The sequence below is a fragment of the Biomphalaria glabrata genome, chromosome 1 (assembly GCF_947242115.1).
Source record: "Biomphalaria glabrata chromosome 1, xgBioGlab47.1, whole genome shotgun sequence".
Lineage (NCBI taxonomy): Eukaryota > Metazoa > Mollusca > Gastropoda > Planorbidae > Biomphalaria > Biomphalaria glabrata.
In genome coordinates, this window is record NC_074711.1 from 10,962,828 (window position 1) to 10,984,042 (window position 21,215).

Sequence of the window (21,215 nt, forward strand, 5' to 3'; positions counted from 1 at the left end):
TTTTGTTTAGTACTTGAGATCATAGAAACAGATTTTTAGTTATGATCATAGAAGATGCAAAGCAACTGACACAGCCTTGTTATGCCTTGTTTTTTTTAAATTGTGATAAAACTATTTGTATAAGTGCTGTGAGTGTAGCTCATGCTTCAAATGTTTTCTTGTCAATTGTTTGTTATAAAAATAGAATTGGAGTAATGTTAGAGTCATTGTGTGTTATTGCAAAGTTAAATGAAATATACTTCTAAGAATCTAACTAAACTTTGCATACATAGTAACTGTGGTCTGTCTGTAACTATAACTTAGAAATCATTGGTACAACTCTTGACACATGTATGTGTGTGTGTGCATGTCAATTAAATTTCTCTTCTGAAGCTTTTGAAATAGTTGGAGAAAGTTATTGGAAGTACTTGCTTGGTCCAATTAGAGAAAGTTATTGGAAGTACTTGCTTGGTCCAATTAGAGAAAGTTAACTGAAGTACTTGCTTGGTCCAATTAGAGAAAGTTAACAGAAGTACTTGCTTGGTCCAATTAGAGAAAGTTAACAGAAGTACTTGCTTGGTCCAATTAGAGAAAGTTAACAGAAGTACTTGCTTGGTCCAATTAGAGAAAGTTATTGGAAGTACTTGCTTGGTCCAATTAGAGAAAGTTATTGGAAGTACTTGCTTGGTCCAATTAGAGAAAGTTAACAGAAGTACTTGCTTGGTCCAATTAGAGAAAGTTATTGGAAGTACTTGCTTGGTCCAATTAGAGAAAGTTAACAGAAGTACTTGCTTGGTCCAATTAGAGAAAGTTAACAGAAGTATTTGCTTGGTCCAATTAGAGAAAGTTAACAGAAGTACTTGCTTGGTCCAATTAGAGAAAGTTAACAGAAGTACTTGCTTGGTCCAATTAGAGAAAGTTAACAGAAGTATTTGCTTGGTCCAATTAGAGAAAGTTAACAGAAGTACTTGCTTGGTCCAATTAGAGAAAGTTAACAGAAGTATTTGCTTGGTCCAATTAGAGAAAGTTAACAGAAGTACTTGCTTGGTCCAATTAGAGAAAGTTAACAGAAGTATTTGCTTGGTCCAATTAGAGAAAGTTATTGGAAGTACTTGCTTGGTCCAATTAGAGAAAGTTAACAGAAGTATTACAGCAGGGTTTCTGTCCAGGGCTTTTGCAAGAGAGGTTTTAAACCTCTCAAGCCCTCACTCAAATGGAGTTTGATGATGATGAACAGAAGTATTTGCTTGGTCCAATTAGAGAAAGTTAACAAGCACTTGCTCGGACCAATTCTTGAAAGTTAACAGAAGTACTTGCTTGGTCCAATTCTAGAAAGTTAACAGAAGTACTTGCTTGGTCCAATTAGAGAAAATTAACAAGCACTTGCTCGGACCAATTCTTGAAAGTTAACAAGTACATGCTTGGTCCAATTCTGGAAAGTTAACAGAAGTACTTGCTTGGTCCAATTCTAGAAAGTTAACAGAAGTACTTGCTTGGACCAATTCTGGAAAGTTAACAGAAGTACTTGCTTGGACCAATTCTGGAAAGTTAACAGAAGTACTTGCTTGGTCCAATTCTAGAAAGTTATTGGAAGTACTTGTTAGGTCCAATTAGTGACAGAAAGTGTATAAAAGAATTGTTCACCTCACTTGTCCTTTAGTCTTGAACCATTGGGGTACCACAAAAGATCTAATGACCGTCTCTCTCCTTCTCTGTCTTTTTGCCTTGGATAGTCTCTTTCAATGACAGGCCCATCCATTCTTTTATGTTATCTCCCTTCGCTTCTCTGTCTGCATCTTCTTTTTCCTGGTATTGTACCGTGAAGGAAGGCCTTTTCGAGCATTTAATACTTTGTGATGTGGCCATGAGTTTTTTTGACAGTAGTTAGCAGGTCATGGTGGGGTCCATTCCTTCTATCTCTTTGATTTGTGATGCGGTCTTGTATGTGATACCTAGGATCTTTCTGTAGCATCGCAATTCTATTGCTTGGACCCTCCTCTCCAGTTCTGTGGCCAGCGTCCAAGATTCTTAAGCATGTAAGAATGTTGCTTTGACCAGGGAGCGCATCAGACTGATTTTAGCGTCGACGGCGATACCTTTGAGTTTGGCAAGTGCTGCTGTGGACTGTGCAATCCTGGCCAGTAGCTCAGGTTTGGTTCTTTCATCTGAGACGACAGCTCCGAGAGATTTTAAACTACTGACACTTGCTAGCTTTTCAACTCCAACACTGATGTCCCTTTTGAAAGTCCTGTTGGCTATGGGTCCTATTTTTTTTGGGGGGGGGATGTGGGGGGGGGGCATTGATGTGCATATCATATGCTAAGGAAGACTCTTCCATACGCATCACCAAGTCAGCTAATTTCTCTTCTGTCCCTGCCAGACCATCTTTGTCCGCAAAGCCCCCGGGAGAATCTTCCATTATTCTTTCAAGGAAGATAATGAAAAGAGTTGGTGAAAGTAGGCAGCTTTGTCTCCTCACCCCAACTGTAGTTTTAAACAGTCCCCAGTTCTTGTTGAAGTACACCGCACTTGTGGCCTGCTTGTTGAAGTACACCGCACTAGTGGCCTGCTTGTTGAAGTACACCGCACTAGTGGCCTGCTTGTTGAAGTACATCGCACTCGTGGCCTGCTTGTTGAAGTACACCGTACTTGTGGCCTGCTTGTTGAAGTACACCGCACTAGTGGCCTGCTTGTTGAAGTACACCGCACTTGTGGCCTGCTTGTTGAAGTACACCGCACTAGTGGCCTGCTTGTTGAAGTACACCGCACTTGTGGCCTGCTTGTTGAAGTACACCGCACTAGTGACCTGCTTGTTGAAGTACACCGTACTTGTGGCCTGCTTGTTGAAGTACACCGCACTTGTGGCCTGCTTGTTGGAGTACACCGCACTAGTGGCCTGCTTGTTGAAGTACACCGCACTTGTGGCCTGCTTGTTGAAGTACACCGCACTTGTGGCCTGCTTGTTGAAGTACACCGCACTAGTGACCTGCTTGTTGAAGTACACCGTACTTGTGGCCTGCTTGTTGAAGTACACCGTACTTGTGGCCTGCTTGTTGAAGTTCTGGATTACTTTTATTTTTTTATTTGCATTTCTCTTTCTTACTGTCGCCCAGAGAGCTCATGCCATATTCTGTCGAGAGTTCTTTTGAAATCAATAAAGACATGACTTAATTGATTTCATTAATAGAATTACGACCCGGTCTAAATCTCTCCCGCTCCCATTTTTATCCCAAATGTAATTCAAAATTAACCCTAAAGTGTCCGACATTCTAACAGATAAGTGTAAGACGGCGCGTGACGTGGTAGTACTAAGTAATAGATACACTATTGTAGACTTGAGTAAGCTCTCAATAAAGTAGGCCTAAACTCTATCCTGCATATCGGCCGAGCAGAAAACTTCAAGGTCAAGCTGCTTTTTCATCCTGCGAAATTAATTATGTACAAAAATAATTATACCAATGTTTATATTTGTTTTAATTATCAGCAAAGAGACCGTGCGATCAATACTTATTGATTAAACCCAGATTTTTTGTTTTCTATTTCAAACTACAAGTCATGAAGGACAGTTTTCAGAAGGGAAATAATTGCGGTGTGGCAGACCAACAAAGAAACAATTCTATCCATGATTTCACGGAATTTCTTCATTTTTTTTAAAAATCTCTAGCATTTAATTTAAATTCCGCCACAAAAAATTTGTTTTAGTCAAATTTTTGCGGCCCCCGAAAGGGGAATAGCAGCTATTAGTTTTGTCTGTCCGTCCATCTCGTTTAGATCTGATAAACTTGAACAGATATTGAAGATCCAATATCATACTATTTTAGATCTCATGAAGTTCTAATGCAACGGCTACAATTTTGTTTTCTGAAAGCGAAAATTTAATTTTTAAAATCAACTATGCAAACAGTTTTTTGAAATAAAAATACACCATTTATACAGTAATAAAGTTACAATTTTCAAAATGGTCCTTATTAGAAAAACTGATGAAAACTATTTGTGCGAATACGGAAAATCACGTTAACTTGCGCACACCTTGAATTTTACACGTGAGAGAGGCAATAGGTTAAGATGAATTATCAATAGGATCCAAGTTGAAAGAATTTAGATATTGAATGAGAGCTCTAGGCAGATCCAGTTGTCAGCTGCATATTACGACATCTGATGCAAACAAAACATACGCCGGTATTAATTAATTATTTACATCTTCACAAAGTATGTCGATCGGCCCAGTTCGTGGCCAAGAAGATATCTGACTGTTCCTTGATTTTGACCCGCTCCAATTAGGTAAACGATCTTAATCTTCTACTTCTGCTGCTTCCATTTGAATTAAAAACTTCTTCATTTGACCAAGTTGTCCAGTTAGTTTCTTTATACTAATATATATATTTTTTAAATACTCACATGTACAGACAAAACATAAAAAAATCATGTAGACCTGTATCATATGGGCCTATATCATGTAGGCGTGTATCATATATCATGTTGGTCTTTATCATATATCAAATAATAGAACCGTGATCTTTACTTGTGATGATTAGACACATTATTGTTATAACCTTTTTTTTTTCTTAAAGCAACGGACCATCTAGTCTAGATCTTATATATATATATATAATAATAATAATAAGGCTTGTCTTCGAGTCCGAAGATACCATTTGGACAAAGGGTTTCCCTACAATACTTAGGAGTGCAATTCCCTGTAATTGTTGAAGTCGCTTCAGTCACCTTTGTTCTTCTTGTACAGGGTGACGATCGTAGCCTCCCACAAGTCCTGTGGCACCGCACATTCTTTCCAACATTTGCAGAGCAGTTCAGGTAGAGATTGGCTTAATGTAGTTTTGCACTGTTTCTTGTCGGATGCCCTCCAACGGTGGAAGCCAGGGGATTTGCCAGCAGCCATCTTGTCTTTGCTCGAGTGATACTACCCAGCCTGCTGAAAATTGGCAGATCGGGTCTACCCAGAATCCCAATGTGGCTTTCGCTCAAGAAGATCAACAATTGACCTGATAATATCTTTCCATAGCTGCAGGAGAAGTGCAGAGAACAAAGGATGCCGCTGTGTACATTGCATTCATTGACCTGATTAAGGCCTTCGATCTAGTCGGCAGAGATGGAATCTTAAAAAAAAAGGCTGCCTACCAAGCTGCTAAATGTAATTGTTTCTTTCCTCCTAAATATGATGGGTAGATCTACTCTTCAGTTCAATGGCACCAGCTCTGAAAGTTTTAGCATAAACAGCGGAGTTAAACAATGATTCGTCAAGACCCCAAACCCTCATCGGAATATTCTTTTCACTGCTAATCCACCACACGTTTGACCAATCCACCGACGGCTTCTATCTCCATTCCAGATTCGATGGCAAAGTTTTGAAAATAGCCAGACTGAGGGCGAAGACGAAAATCAGAACCATCCTGTAAGAGAAATGCTCTTCGCAGATGGCGCAGCAGTAATGGCACACTCACACGAAGAGCTTCAGTCACAGAACCATCCTGTAAGAGAAATGCTCTTCGCAGATGGCGCAGCAGTAATGGCACACTCACACGAAGAGCTTCAGTCACAGAACCATCCTGTAAGAGAAATGCTCTTCGCAGATGGCGCAGCAGTAATGGCACACTCACATGAGGAGCTTCAGTCACTAATGTCCCTCTTCTCTCAGGCCTGCAAAGAGTGTGGCCTAACTATTATCTTACTTATGTATTACAGACGAAGAAGATAATTACGTCATACGCATTTCATGTGTCAATCTAGTCATGCATGTTAATCAATGACTTAAACTATGCCAAGTTGTTGGTTTTCCTGGCTGATTCAGGCAACCCATTCCATGCTCTAATTGCACTAGGAAAGAAGGAGTGACACGATGTTAGACGTAGGCGGGCATGTTATTGGCTTTCTGCTTTTAGGGCTTCATGTGGTAAACGTGTCTCTTCTTGCCGTCCCGCGAATCTCACGCGATGTTCATGAGTCACTTCACTTAAAGGAAAAGATTTCTTTATTTGTGACATGATCTCGGTCTCGGTCTCGCTATTCCTAGGACCCTACTCATGGCAACGTTGAGCCTCTTGTCGATCTTTATGGATGACTTCAAAAAGTCTCGCAACGTCTAGGTGACTGATGGAACAATGATTGTAGTGAGTAGGTTATGGTCTCCAAGCTAATTGACTTGTTTGCCTGATGAAGGTAATACCTCTACTGAAGTCCTCGAATTCACTTAGGCATCAGCCGTAACAAGAGCCTTAGCCATATAGCATACAGCCTTAGGCAGAAGAGAGTTGGCCTAAATTTAAATGCGGTAGTAGGCCTACATGAGAATTTGGCATTTACAAAAAGTTTTAAAAGGAAAAATAAAACTCTTCTGAAAAAAATAGTCCCATTTATCTATTATAATTTAATTTATTCTCATGCAAAAATATATCTATATGATTTTTGTTTCAAGTAAGGGAAAAAAAACAGAACTAAAACCCATAGACTGTATATATAGTCTAGGATAAAACCCAATGCATTCCATCAAATCTAGTTTCGTTGCTCGGTTTTCTGTTTAACTTTCGTTTCCCAGTATCAGTGTACGCCTAATCTCTTCAAAGCCAGGCGCTAATTCCGCCACAAACGTGGCATTATATTTATCCAGTTTGTTCTAAATTTACTTTTATCAGGCTCAAGGCCGTTTAATCACGTGCACGGCGGTTTAATCTCAACAAACAACAAAATAATTTAAAAATAAACGATTTTTAAGAATGTTCAGTTTATGCGATACCGCATTTAAAATGTAAGCAAGAATGGTTAAGTGCTAGCGCGGCTAGACTTTCTGATCTGTAAGATGTGGGTTCGGGCGGCAGTGGAAGCACAGGGATATAAATAATGAAACTGAATCAGACACAAAATAGAGCAGTGAGATTCATAACTAACAAATATTCACATTTGACTAGAGTAACACCTTTAGTTAAATCACTAAATTTAGTAAGCCTTCACAATCTTCAAATACAAAAACAAAATCTAATAAAATACTCAGAAAGACACAAAGATAAAGGCACATTCCTCGTTCTATATGCTAGGACAAATTTGTACAAATACTCCTTCTTCCCTAGTTCTATTAGAGCATGCAATGGGTTGGCTGAGCTAGCCAGGAAAACCAGTGACTTGGCAGAATTTAAGTCATTGGTTAACATGCATGACTAGATGCATGTCGCGTAGGACGTAATCATCTTTTTTTTTTTTGAAGTAACGTCTGTATTATATAAGATAAAATAAGATCTCTGTCTGTCTGTATCTCTTTCTCTATGTTTATAAGAATAGATAACTTTAATTATCTCGTTTTGAATCTATGGGGCTTTGATTACCTGCCAAATTTGAATATTCATAGCAATTTTATGAGTTTTTTGTATAAATAAATATATGGTGTTAAATTTCCTTAAGAGCTATGAACCAAGTTTTAACCAGGTACTAAGCATTGGTCAGACAAAGGCACTATTCCATATTCTATTCTAGATGTTTGTTTTAAACCTGCTCTTCATAAATTGCAATAGCTCAAAACATATTCAACTTTAACGATTCCTAAGTAACAAACACTCTCATGTTTCTTTGGCTTGCTAAATATTTAATTTTTTTAAAAATTGTATTTGTTTTTGTTTACATTTCATCTCCTTTTTATTCTGATATAATGATTACATTCACATTTTGTATACAATACAGAAGACAACAAAACAATGTGATGAAGACTTTCGAGGACGCATCGTCAAAACTGAACGTTTTCCACTATGTCACAATTGCAACTTCCTCGGATGCGAAAGTTTTTGAAACAACAGTAGATAGTTCAATGTCTACTAAACAAATTACAGATTCAGTTAATCCTCCATTAATTCATAAATCACCGACTGATTGTTAAATATATCAGACTTAGATAAGATTAAATGTCATAATGTTAGCGAAGAAAAGTTGATTTTACGTATTTTAAATACAAAATAATATAAAAAACATATCAGGCTTTGAGAAAATTGAATAATTAGCAGCTGTATGGAAATTTTAATTGTTGACACCCAGGACTATCCCTATTCTCTCCACCCCCCCCCCACCCAACCAATTCCTGTAATACTACCAATAGTTTTATGAACAGACAAGGAAAAAACAAGATTACAAAGACAGTTTGTGTGGAAACAAACTCAAAATCGGCCCCCGAAGTGGTCCACTCAGGCAGGTAAAAAGGCAGATTTCAATATTTTCAGAAAGAATATCAGAATGAAATAAATTCAAAGGCAAATGACAGAGAAGAATGGAGAAAGAAGGTTGACCGAGCTTAAGTGGTGCCCCAACGGTAAAGCAGAAAAAGGGATAGGTGTAAGTGAAGTTAGATGTGAACCTGGCCTAACTGATGTCATATAATGATTGTCTAATTTGATATAGCTGTTTTGTAAAGGGTCAATCTCTTATACAAAGCCTTAAGGAAAAAAAACATTTCCGTAAAATAAAATAGTATAACTGTTCCTTTGTTCCTCTGCTGTTCCCGCGAGAATGTGAAAAACTACATATTAATTGTTGTTTTCAATTATATTCCGCTTATATGCTTATTAAATCTATGGTGCCATACATGATGAAACAGGGTGGAGGACACGCACTAACCATGAGTTATATCAATTATATGAAGACCCACCAATAGTGAACGAAATAAAAAAGAACAGACTACGTTGGGCAGGTCACCTTGAAAGAATGTCAGACAACAGAGGGGCGAAAATCGTATACAGGCGAAAACCAAAAGGCAGGCAACCCAAAGGCAGACCCCGAATGCGATGGATAGATGACGTGGAAGCAGATCTGAAGCAGCTTGGGGTTAGGGCGTGGAGACGAAAGGCCCAGGAGAGATCTGAATGGAAGGATGTGTTGAAGCAGGCCAGAGCCCTCCATGGGCTGTAGCGCCACTGGGATGGATGGATATATGCTTATTAAATAGATTTTTTCTCTTTAAAAAAAATGAAACATTTATTTTTGTAAATGTAGTAGTAAGTATGATAAAAGTTACTAAACTTAGCAATACATTTGTAAAATAATAATAATAATTTTCTGACAAAAAATCTAAAACCGTTTTCATAAATGTGTTAAAACATAGTAAATTGTTGTCTCCCTTACTAAATAGCCTCCCGTGTTTGTTACTATTAGTAGTGAATAGTTGTAAAAATGAAGTATTTTCATGAAAAAACCGCTTGCATAGTTGATTTTAAAAATTAAAATTTTCGCTTTCAGAAAAGAAAAAAGTAGCCGTTGCTTCAGAACTTTGAATGGTCTAAAATATGATGTCGGATTTTCAATACCTTTTCTAGTTTACGAGATCTAAACGAGACGGACGAACGGACGAACAGACAGACCACACAAAACTAATAGCGTCTATTCCCCTTTCGTGGGCCGCTAAAAAGAATGGAACGATATGGAAACGATTGTCCCCTCAAACGCACGATTGGGATTATCCACCATTACAATTGACAAAACCTAATGGAAAGCAAATCCTTACATTAAAGCTTCAAACACTGGTTTTTAAGTTAATATAAACTTTGATACAAAGTTCAGGATATTTTGAGGGAGATTTTTTAAATTCTATTTTTTTAAATTGGTTTTTACAAAAGTGCATTTATTTTTTTACTTTGGTGTCATCCCCACGTTCTCATGTGGGCCCCAACTAGTTAAGAGTCATGGGCCCAAGCTCTGTGGGCCCCTAATGGTCGTGGGCCCCGATTCATTGAACCCCTTCGCGCCATGGATGCTACGCTACTGTATAAGTCATGTGTCCTGCGCCATTTTATACAGACTGAAAGGTCTAAAGTCTTTTTTTTTTTATGGTATTATTATTATTTTTTAAAAATGTTTATTCAGTACTGAAGAGACTACATTGCCAACAACACATAAGACACTAACATAAGTTTACGGTTTACACAAGAGTTCACGTTAAAATTGTTCATAAACTGTCCAAACTTGACGATCACTGGATTGTCCATTGTCCTTTACTGTAGAGAAACGAAGTTTTTGGGATTCTTTCGGAAGGATCTGTCATTATTTCCTATGGAAGCCCAAAGATTCCAAGAGATATACATGGTTATATATAAATGGTTATTCAGTCACAAGAGGATATTCTTTTCTTGTTATTTAAATACGAAAATATTTGTTTTTGTTGTTCTTAAAACTTTATTGATTGTTTTAAAATAGCTTGTGTTTGGGTACATACAATGTGAAAGATGAGTCTTGATGCGGACTAATTTGAAGGTTGTTAGAACAGTGATAAAGAGATGTGACCATCACAAACAAGTTGACGAATAGAATATTGGGGATTACATTTGGGCACGTCCGTACAAATTCAGATATTAAACCACTGATAAGATCTGTGTCCAAGACAGTGGAATCAATATTCAATATCAGAACAAACTGTCTTCAGTTTCATTTCAGATCAGTGATTGTGAAAAGTCCAAGAAGATTCACAACGTTATTCAAATTTCATAATTTCTTGGTGCGGCAATGGATAAGAAGGATAACTCACTTTGTTTTCATTCACACATGCTGTTTAGGAAAACACTTGCTGCCTTGAAACATTGCCTATTTCTATTCTGTGGTAACATTAAAAAATCTAAAGCTAATTGCCGAAACGAATATCTGTAATACAATTATTCATCAAATTAAAATTCTCTTCAGTATTAATTGAAAAGAACAACTAGCTTTACACTTTGCACGAGATTTAGTAAATGATTTAGGCGCATGCAAAGTCTTTAGTATTTGTTCATTTGAGTCTTTGGCCAAAATTTGTAATATATTTTTAAATTTGAAAGTAAGAAAGCTCTTTAAAAGACAAAAATGAATTGGTCAAGTCTAAATACCGCGAACTTTAATGTAACTCCTATTGTAACAATGAGCGCCTTGAATAGGTCGGATATCTCTTTGAACCAAACTTTGCTGCTTATTCATGACATATCTCTAGCAACTAACGCCTCGAGCAACAACGCAACTGCAGACAGATTTGCTCTCAAAATGACTTCTTTGGACATTGCTTATGTGAGTGTGACATTCTTGATGTCACTGATGTCCATATTTGGGTCAGTGATAGTTCTCTTCGTCCATTGGTCTTACTCGGAGCTGAGAACGTCGGGACGGACCATGCTGGTACATCTCACTGTGGCTGATCTCTTGACAGCGCTGGGCAACTTGTTAGGAGTCGTTTGGTAAATATGCCAGTTTGGCACATACATACCCTTAACGCATTAATAAAGGGAGATCAATTTATAGAAACGTTTCATACTCTTGTAGAGCCTCAGCACTTTAGCTCATCCATGGTTAGTAAACAAAATTAATAATTCATAATTGTAAGTGTGACATAGTGGCAAAGAGCTATGGAGTCTCGAATTCGAATCCCGGGATTTTTAGGGCGCCCTGTGTCCACCCAATTCTGATGGATTACTGACTCAAGTTGTTAAAAAGTAAAGGCGGTTGGTCGTTGTGCTGACCACATGACATCCTCGTTAACCGTTGGCAATAAAAAAATCATCTGTCCTATAGGTTGCAAGTTCTAAAATGATCTAATTCTTGTTTCATTGCTTTGTTTTACTTTGAAATGAAAAAAAAAACTTATAAAATAAGATGAAACAATTTCGTATGCTGTTTATCAAATCTAACATCTCGTCAGAGTTATTGTAAAATTGATACAAATATTTTCTCTTGTTAAAAAGTTTTAGACTTTAAAAAAAAAGTAAAATAAAACAAGACAAACAGTGGGTAGGAAGAAATACTCCAGAATCTCTCTGACATATCGGATACCTTTAGTCAATACTAGACGCCCGCGCCATTTATAGACCGATTACCAAACGTCAGTTTGCTAGAGTTAACAGTGTAATCGATTATATGGCAGAGAAAGTGAAGTAGAAAAAAAAATTAAAATCATTTCCATAAAAATTCCATGTCATGATGCATTGATAAAGAAATGGTAATGGCATTTAAAAAAAAACAACCTTATAAACTTTGAACTAAAAAGGGCAAGTGGGAAAACCATTAAAATGTTAAATTTTTAAAATGACTTGATCAATTGTGTTGAATTCATGAGTATTTATATCCACAAGGAAACACTTCGCCAAATTACAAATAACTTGTAGGCCTACATTAAAGAAATAATACGTATGAGCTTGTTCCATCTATTTGTCTCTCTTTCTCCAATGTCGAAAGTTTTTTCTCTAATGAGAGAGAGAGAGAGAAAGAGAGAGAGGGAGAGAGTTTTCATTAAAATTAAAATAATTCACTGCATTCAAAATAGTGTCCATACACTTCCAAACATATTCTTTGTTCTGTCACTTGTTGTATGTGTCAACACTTTTTAGAGACCTAGATCTGTTGTGTGGTACCGGTCGTTGACTTGTAGCACCAAACTGCTGGTAGACTGTCACGAGTCGAGTCTGTGACCTATTTCGACCAGTTTCTAGAAGCTCGAGTTCAAACCAGTGCAAGTGTCCAGCGTAAACAAGTTAATTTTAGGTATCCAATCAAAGAAAGGGGTTAAGGAAAAAAATAGCACACGTCAGCTTCTAGAAGGTCAAAGTTACTCAAATAATTATCTGAGAAGGTTCCATGATTCTGGAACATACGATTAAGAAAGGTATAAATTGAGGGAAAGTCAGTTAGACGGGTTCCTCGCTCGGTCCTCGCTCGGTCCTCGCATAGTAGTAGTTCTTGTAGAGCGATGGTCCTCGCTCAGTCCTCGATTAGTAATAAGTTTTGTGATATTAGCGGGTCCATTAAGTAAAGTTTTAGTAGTTGAAGTTGAAGTTATACTAAGTGAAGTTTTATGTATCTTTAAGTTTTATTTATGAAGTGTCAAGTTGTTATTGAATTAAGAAGTTAATTTGATGTGAAAGTTGAAGAAGTTATTAAAGAAGTTTGAAGAAAATACAGAGAGATGTTTCTTTCTTCATTTCATTGAATTGTCAAGTTTGATAATATAATCCCCGGCAAGTGTGATCATCACATAGACAACTAAACCGCTGTAGGCGTATTAGATCTTAACTTATAAAACTTGAAATGACTTGAGTAACTTCTTTGTGAACCAAACTCAATACTTGTATTACATACAATGGAGATCAATTTAAACTTGAGATGAAATAAATGTAGTAGACTTTAATAATAATATAAATTGGTATGTTGAACAAAAACTAGCTGGCTACAAAAAACACGTCTTTTCACTCTGGAAACCTGGAGTTGACTCTCATATCTAAGACCGCTGACGACAAAGCAGCTTATCTTTCATCATTCACAACCATTCTCTAACCTCTTTCCAACGTCACCCTAGAAACACACACCCCATAAAATTGGGATAGATCAAAAGTCTCTTTTAAGGGCTTAAAATCTCTTGTCTAATGTGATGTAGCGAAAGTATACTTTTGGAGCTTGGATCTGTTGTGTGTTGTCATGTAGCGAAAGTATCCTTTTGGAGCTTGGATCTGTTGTGTTTTGTCATGTAGCGAAAGTATCCTTTTTGGAGCTTGGATCTGTTGTGTGTTGTCATGTAGCGAAAGTATCCTTTTGTAGCTTGGATCTGTTGTGTGTTGTCATGTAGCGAAATTATCCTTTTGGAGCTTGGATGTGATGTCATGTAGCAAAAGTATCCTTTTGGAATTTTGATCTGTTGTGTGATGTAGCAAAAGAATCTTTCCGGAGCTTAAATCTGTTGTGTGATTTGATGTAGCAGATAGCAGAATTATCTTTTCGGAGCTTAGATATGTTGTGAATTGTGATGAAGCCAAAGTATTTTTTCGGAGCTTAGATTTGTTGTCTGATGTACCAACAGGTATCTAAACGTGGAAAGCTTAGAATACAAAATGGTGTTTTGCAAGTTTCACAGTGCTTTGACCATCATGTCCAGCATAGCATCTTTTATCTGGACAGTGGTTATTGCCTGGTTTGTGTTCTGGATTCTGATTCGCATGCAGCCGACAGCGAAGAAAACTCCTGCAAGTATAAGCATCGTCCTGCCCAGTATCTGCTGGGCTATACCTAGTAAGTTTTACCCCCTTCTTATTTTTATAATTTCTGATAATGTAACCGTTTGTCTTAATTTGTCATGAGATTTTTGCAGACTAATGATATGTAACAGGCGATAGAATGAGGCTTTAATTTTTGGGTATTTTCACGAAAACATGTAACAACAGTTATTTTTTTTGACTGGTTACATTTTGATTTATTGATGTTTACTTCCGTAACATAGACAAAGAAAAGAAAGCAAGATTGAGAAATGTGGAAAAGAGACAGTTTAAAGAAAAAACGTAAAATAAAAGAGTAAGAGAGATTTTGAGATACATAAACAAACTCAACAGAAATACATAAACAAACTCAACAGAAATACATAGACAAACTCAACAGAAATACATAGAAAAAACTCAATAGAAATACATGGAAAAATTAAAATACATACAGTCGCGTAGCAAGGTAACGTGTGCCCTGGTTCTAGAAGATCTTGGTGGGCTTCCCTCCTCCAATAAGACGAATGTTGTGTGTGACAAGAAAAAAGAGTAATCTGAATGTACCGGTATTTTTGGTAGAACTGCATTGCCTAATAGGCTTTGAATCTGTGGACCTTTGATTTCCAATCAAATTTCAATATTCATAGCAATTTTAAATAAAGCTTGATCTAATGTTGTATGAATATAAAGTAATAATAGTCTTAACTTTAAGAACTATGAAAAACTAGTAATTAAGTTTCAACCAAATTTTAAGCGTTGATCACTGAATGACACTATTCTGTGATCAGTTTAGTCACTTCTCTCTCTACTTGTAGATCTTTGTTAGAAACCTCTTACCCAAATTGGTTTCGCCTTTCTATGCATCAGATTTCGCTGTATATGAACCAGGATTAAACTTCTTAATATTTATGTGAAGTCTAGATTTTTTTTTTTAAAAGGAAATCTCAGAATTTGCGCTATTTAGTTTTAGCTTTATCATCATAGGAATCCTTGGGTCTTAGGCCTCTTTTCTTTGCCTCATTTTTAGAGATGGATTTATTTACTTTTTGAATTAAAAAAGAAATTTTTTTTTTTGTTATATGTAGAAAAAAAAAACGAAATAAATTGAGCTTTGATAAAGTTGAATAATTAGCAGCTAAGTCGAAACTTTTAATTCGTGAGCTCAGGCCTATTGGCCTATAGACCTAATTGTCATTGCCTTTACCTTTTTTTTTTTCTATTCAACACATTTTTTCTTAATCAGACTCGGGGTTACGACCACAAACTCTCCCAAGCCAGTTGGTGTTGGATCAATCCTGAAACTGACTACCCCATGATGTGGATGATGGTAACAGGAAAGGCTTGGGAGCTGGGGGGCATGTGCTTTGACTCTCGCTTTCCTCCTCCTCCTCACCCCCCCCCCCATTCCTATAATTCTATCAATGTTGTTAATATTAACATGCAGGGGAAAAAAAAGAATGAGTCTGGAAACAATTGTCATCTTTAAAAGCATGATTAGGGCTATCTTCCATAAAAATAAACATAATCTTTAAACGCATGATTAGGGGCTAGCGTCCATAAAAATAAACATAATCTTTAAACGCATGATTAGGGCTAGCTTCCATAAAAATAAACATTATCTCTAAACGCATGATTAGGGGCTATCTTCCATAAAAAGAAACATAATGTAAGTGCGTTACATCAAAACAGGCCTTACAACCAAGCCGTTGGTACTGTTAGATAGCTAGTTGAGTTAATTGGGGCACTTTATTAGACCAACAGTGAACGTACATTTTATAGTGATGACATAGACTTTGGGTTAGAGATTAGAATAGACTATTTGAAATCAGTTACTGCAAGACTCTTGAGGGGATAACATCGCTGTTAGTGACGGACTAGACTGTGGCCCATTCTGTATTAAACGTTATTGAATTTTCATCTTGAGTGAACTTTGTCATTTGAGTCTGTGTTCCTGTTTAGTACCTGTTCATTCTTGTGGCGGATGTCATAATAAAGAAACTCGCAGTTGAAATACTCTCAACAAGGTACGCACGCACTTAGTATAATCAAGTATCTTTAGAAATACTTCAAGTACATCTGATGTACACATGTATTCGTTACAGTACACAGGCTCTAACAGTCTAGCTGAAAGCACGGGTTAACGTTTTGAAGTCAATAGAAAGATTGGGAGCTTTTTAAATTCTTTTTTTTTTAAATTGTTTTTTACACAAGTGTTATTATTATTTTTTGCTTTGGTGTCATCCCCAAGTGCCTATGTGGTCCCCAACTGGTCATGAGTCAAAGGTCCAAGCCCAATGAACCCCATTGCAGTGGGCCCTTAATGGTCGAGGACCCGGGCTCATTGAACCCCTTTGCGCCATGGATGCTACGCCACTGAATACATAGACGAAATGAACAGAAATACATAGAACAACTAAACAGAAATACATAGACACATTCGTACAAGTGCCATTAGAGAATGGAATGGGTTGCCTTAATCAGCCTGGAAAACCAACGACTTAGCAGAGTTTAAGTCATTGATTAACATGCATGACTAGATTTACATATGAAATGCGTAGGACGAAATTATCTTCTTTTTTGAAGCAACGTCTGTAATATATAAGATAAGATAAGAAGACAAACTAAACAGTCTTAATGACACCATATTGAAAAACAAAATAATACTAATCACTTTGTGGTACAAGCAAGAGAGATGTGATTTTAAAGTGCTACAAAGTGAACAAAACAAATCGTGTACTTGTTACGATACATAGCTGATCAACGCTTCCTATATTCAATAGACTTGAAACACCCAAAGAACTAGCTATTTATACTATTTATAGTTATCGGGCATAGATGGGAATCTCCAGTAGGCTATTATGGCTATAGATTGACACATTCAGAATGCACTGTTTGTCAAATGTCAAATAATAACATGGTTAAATTTTTTTTTAAACTTTCAGTAGGAAGAGTCAGAAATAGAGACACATATACACAGAGAGTGAAAGAGAGAGAGAGAGAGAGAGAGAGTTAATCCAATGTCTTCACTATCCTCAGTGGTCATAGCAGTGACAGCACTGGGTTTGGATGTTCTGGGCTACGACCACAAACTCTCCCAAGCCAGTTGGTGTTGGATCAATCCTGAAACTGACTACCCCATGATGTGGATGATGGTAACAGGAAAGGCCTGGGAGCTGGGGGCATGTGCTTTGACTCTCATACTGTACACTTTGGCGAAGGTTATGCTGTTTAGACAGGTAGAAACACTTATGACTTTTAACCACATGATACGCCCAGTATTTACATTCCGACTTATACCTACGCCTGATATTCCGAGTTTTCCAAAACGCATTGAGATTTGAGACTTCATACATTTTTATTTGTTTAGTCTGATCTTATGCCAACGATTGTTTTGAAAGGAGTCCTAATTCATAGTCCCCAAAGTATTTATTTAAATTCCAATATTTTCCAGGCCAAGAAACGCTCTGCTTTAGTTTCACGCAAAAATCGTCAGATGGATGAAGCCAACACCAAACTCACATTTGTACCACTTGTATTTATAGTCATTAGAATCTGGGGCACAATTAGATTTCTGATCGGCAGCTTCGCCCATGAATTTGGAAATTCTTCGGTTGCCGATTGGATCGCCATAATGCAGGTAATAGTGGTTCCGAATACGTCTTTAATGAGGTGATAGTTGTTTGGAAGGATATAAAAGATAATCACCTTCTATGTTTTTCGGTATCTAGAATACCTTTGTATTCTTCTGATGTCAAACACATATCAAAGAACTGTCCTAATTTCTACGCCTAAATTACAGACTTTCCTTTGTCGCCAGTTTCAGTATCAGTCCGTCCCGCCAATTCTTAATTTAACTTTTTAAAACTTCTTTTTAGAATAAATGGTGCACTTTTTTACTGTAGACGCCAGAAGAATGAATTTATGAAGCTCAGAATGCAGGAAATGCTTGTAGCGCCTCCCAAATCCTGTAGAGGGCGTCACTAGTAAAAATTGCAGAAAAATAACTAGATTAGAATATTTTAAAATACTATAGAGTTTAACTCTTTGAATTTCAAAGAAGAGCTGTCTTTTTTACTTTAAAGAAGAAACGTTACTGTAAATCCATTCAGATATAAAAGGTTTCAAAAGAGCAAACTCTCTGGTTAAATAAATTATTTTTTTAATTATCTTTATTCATGACCTCTGACCAGGGCACTGGAGACAGCGCCCAAGGATTCGCCAACTTCATCATGTATATTTTCTTCACCTCCAAAATTCGGGAACGACTTTTTAAAAGTTGCCAGTGGTGCCACTTGGAGCGTTCCCATGAGCACTCTGATCACTCGCGTTCATCCTCAAAGAAACATAAGGAGTCGTCGTGTGAGCCAGGAAATGGGTCAATGAAACAAGCCAACAAAGTACAGTCAGCGTTGCCAGGTAAGATTATTGTGTAGCTAAACTAAAGCCACATCGAATGTAATTCGGTCACGGCCATTGCTGAACTATCAGATCTAAAAACAATATGATTACTTTTAAACTGAAAAAGTAGCTGCCCGTTAGATGTGTGATATAGTTGGGATTCTAATTCTCATTCTTTTTTTTAAAGACTTTCAAAGTTCTGTTTCCAACAAAACTATTTTCATAAATCACTAATGACCAAAATAAGACGAGAAATCAGACCTTTTTTTGTGGAAATTTTCACACTTAAAGTATATGACAGTAATTTGCTCTTTCTTATAAGACTCGGTTCACATTTTTGAAAATACCGTCGGATAGAAAATGAAGAGAAAGCGATATGAAAGAATGTGATGCCGATGTAATAGAACATAAATTGAATTTAGAAATAGTTGTGGAGACTTTGGTATTATTAGGAGAATAAGCAATGCCAAGGAAGCTGTATTGAAAGATCACTGCTACCAACAAAATTGTACAATTACTTTGTGGTGTAACTCAAGTCAGATTTGAAATTTGATTTTCAGTTCTGAAAAGTGGGACAGAAATGATAAAACTTATTTATTCAAATACATCTGTTTGTAATATTTTCGTTTTCCTTACACCGGTTACACCAAGAAGCTTGTTTTTTTTTTTAGTAGATTTGCCTCTATGTATGAACATCTCCAATGTATTTCAGCATTAAAATTATGACTTAAGAAATGAGAAATATAAAAATACTCTGCAACGAAAACAACTTATATTAAGTGTAATTGTATCAGTTATTTTGAATCAATCATGTAATTGATTTGTAATAAGTAATAGATCTAGAATAATAATAATAAAACGGTGTGATTGGAAATATTTTTACCAATTGTTTTTGTTTAGAGAAATTTCCTTCTGTTAGCACGCTCAATGCGCTATGATCCAATCACTTGTGTGGGGAGGGGGAAGTATCTGGGGACAAGTTTCCGTGATGGCTTTTCAAAATCAATTTTAAAAAAAGAAGTTGTTCGACTTAAATTCGAAGGTCCAAGCCTCCTTGACGGAAGTCAGACATGCTAGCCGCTGATAGAGAAGTGCTTATGAAAATTGAAGGTTTTATAGTTATTTAATGTTAGTTTCAAATTATTAGGCGACGACCTAAGTATCTTCACACAGCTTATCTCCCCTTAGCTAGTACTATCTCTCTCTATAAAACAAAATTAATGAGTTAATTACGGGCTAAATAATTGGTCAATTTCTTGATTGATTCACGAGATGTTAGGGACCAATACAATGAGACAATTTGTGCAAAGTTTCAACTTCATCCGAGATGGGGAAGTGGGAGAAATGAAGTGTACACAATTTATACCAGAGTTGAGTTGAGCTTTGTACAAATCGTTAAGCTCTGCATGTTCATTAATTCTGAACTTTCTGTATTCGTATTTAGTTCAGACAACAAATGGCAAGGCGTCGACCGGAACGCATCAGACATCCATCGACAGCGTGAGCAAACAGATGGAAGACCAGGAGCGCAGAGTTCGAGTCCTAGTGACCACAGCGTCCAGCCTACTGACCAGTGACATTATGACGAAACACAACATTGACCCCAAAATTGAGCATGCAGGCAACATTGTAGGGAATGGTCCAAATCAAAGTAACAAAGGGGACATAAATAGTCCAGTTTGACGGGTGGTGTCCCCTGATTAAACAAAAATAATTTTCGCAATGCAATATTAATACCCAGTAGTTACCAAGCTCTGTCTACATCGCCATGAATAGTAACGTACTTTAGCCCACTATATCTCTCCTATGATTATCTAGGCTAATTATAATGAATAATACAATACAATTGTGGGGAAAAAAAACGGGGCATAGTACTGACCTATGAATTAGCTACGAAATAAGTGTAGAAAGGATGTATAAACAAAGAATTCATTATTCCATGTCAAGGTACATGCGTTGGGAAGCTGGAGGTGGGTCTGGAAGTGTGGGGAAATGCATGTGTGACATTTCCTTTCCCAAATCTTGCGTAACAGTGCCAGAAGCAACCTTCTTATAATTTGAACTGGCGTTTTACGGTTGAATATCAATGGAAAAAAAAAAAGAGTAAAGATTTCTATTTCAGACTTAACAATCTATGGGGCGGATGGTATAAAGCTCATTTGTCTTTATGGCCAACAGTTAACGAGGTATCCTTTAGAGTTGAGTGGACTCAGAGGCCTCCAAAAGTTCCAAATGTTCCCACTCTTTATCGGGATTCGAACTCCTGAGATCGAAAGCCAAGCACTTTACCACGCCCCCAATACTAATGAAACTGAAGAAAAAAGGTCATTGGCAGTAAATAAAAAAAAAAACTTGAAGTTTGAAGGACACAAGAAATGTATAAAAGGTTTTAGTCTAGCTGAGGAGGAAAAAATGTCGAACAAGCAAAAGAATAATTTTTAAACAAATCTTAACTTAGGGGAATAACTCCATATTTACAGGCACAAATATCATAATACTGTAAAAATTATTTCACTTTTTATAGCAAATAAAAATAAATAAATAACCACTATTTATTTACCTATTTGGTTCATTTTTTGATTTATTCATGTGTTGTGCATAATTTCAAATTGATTCGAGAATGGGAAGTGGGAGAAATAACGTGTTCAAAATTTGTATCAGACAGACCGACAGACTGAGTTGATATAAGCTTTGTAAAAACGCAGTGGGAGTGATGTTGTGGATGTTAGCTGTATCAAATCTCTCACCGTTTGCCATTCCCCACTGTATTATACCTCGGCGGGCGAGTATTTCTGAAGTCAATGACAGCTCAAGAATCACGAAAAATGCGTTCATCTGTTTGCTGTTCTTTACTTGACTTGATGTAAACAAGGC

General features: G+C 36.8%; 1 protein-coding gene across 1 annotated transcript; it reads left to right on the forward strand.

The window, feature by feature from the left end:
- The first annotated feature begins 10,742 nt into the window (after positions 1-10,742).
- Positions 10,743-20,867, forward strand: LOC106071144 (G-protein coupled receptor 157-like). Its single transcript, XM_056018542.1, has 6 exons — positions 10,743-11,162; positions 13,772-13,980; positions 16,980-17,179; positions 17,395-17,580; positions 18,134-18,359; positions 19,786-20,867. Exons 1-6 carry the CDS (start codon positions 10,798-10,800, stop codon positions 20,022-20,024), a joined length of 1,425 nt encoding a protein of 474 aa, XP_055874517.1. The 5' UTR covers positions 10,743-10,797; the 3' UTR covers positions 20,025-20,867.
- The last annotated feature ends 348 nt before the right edge of the window (positions 20,868-21,215 follow it).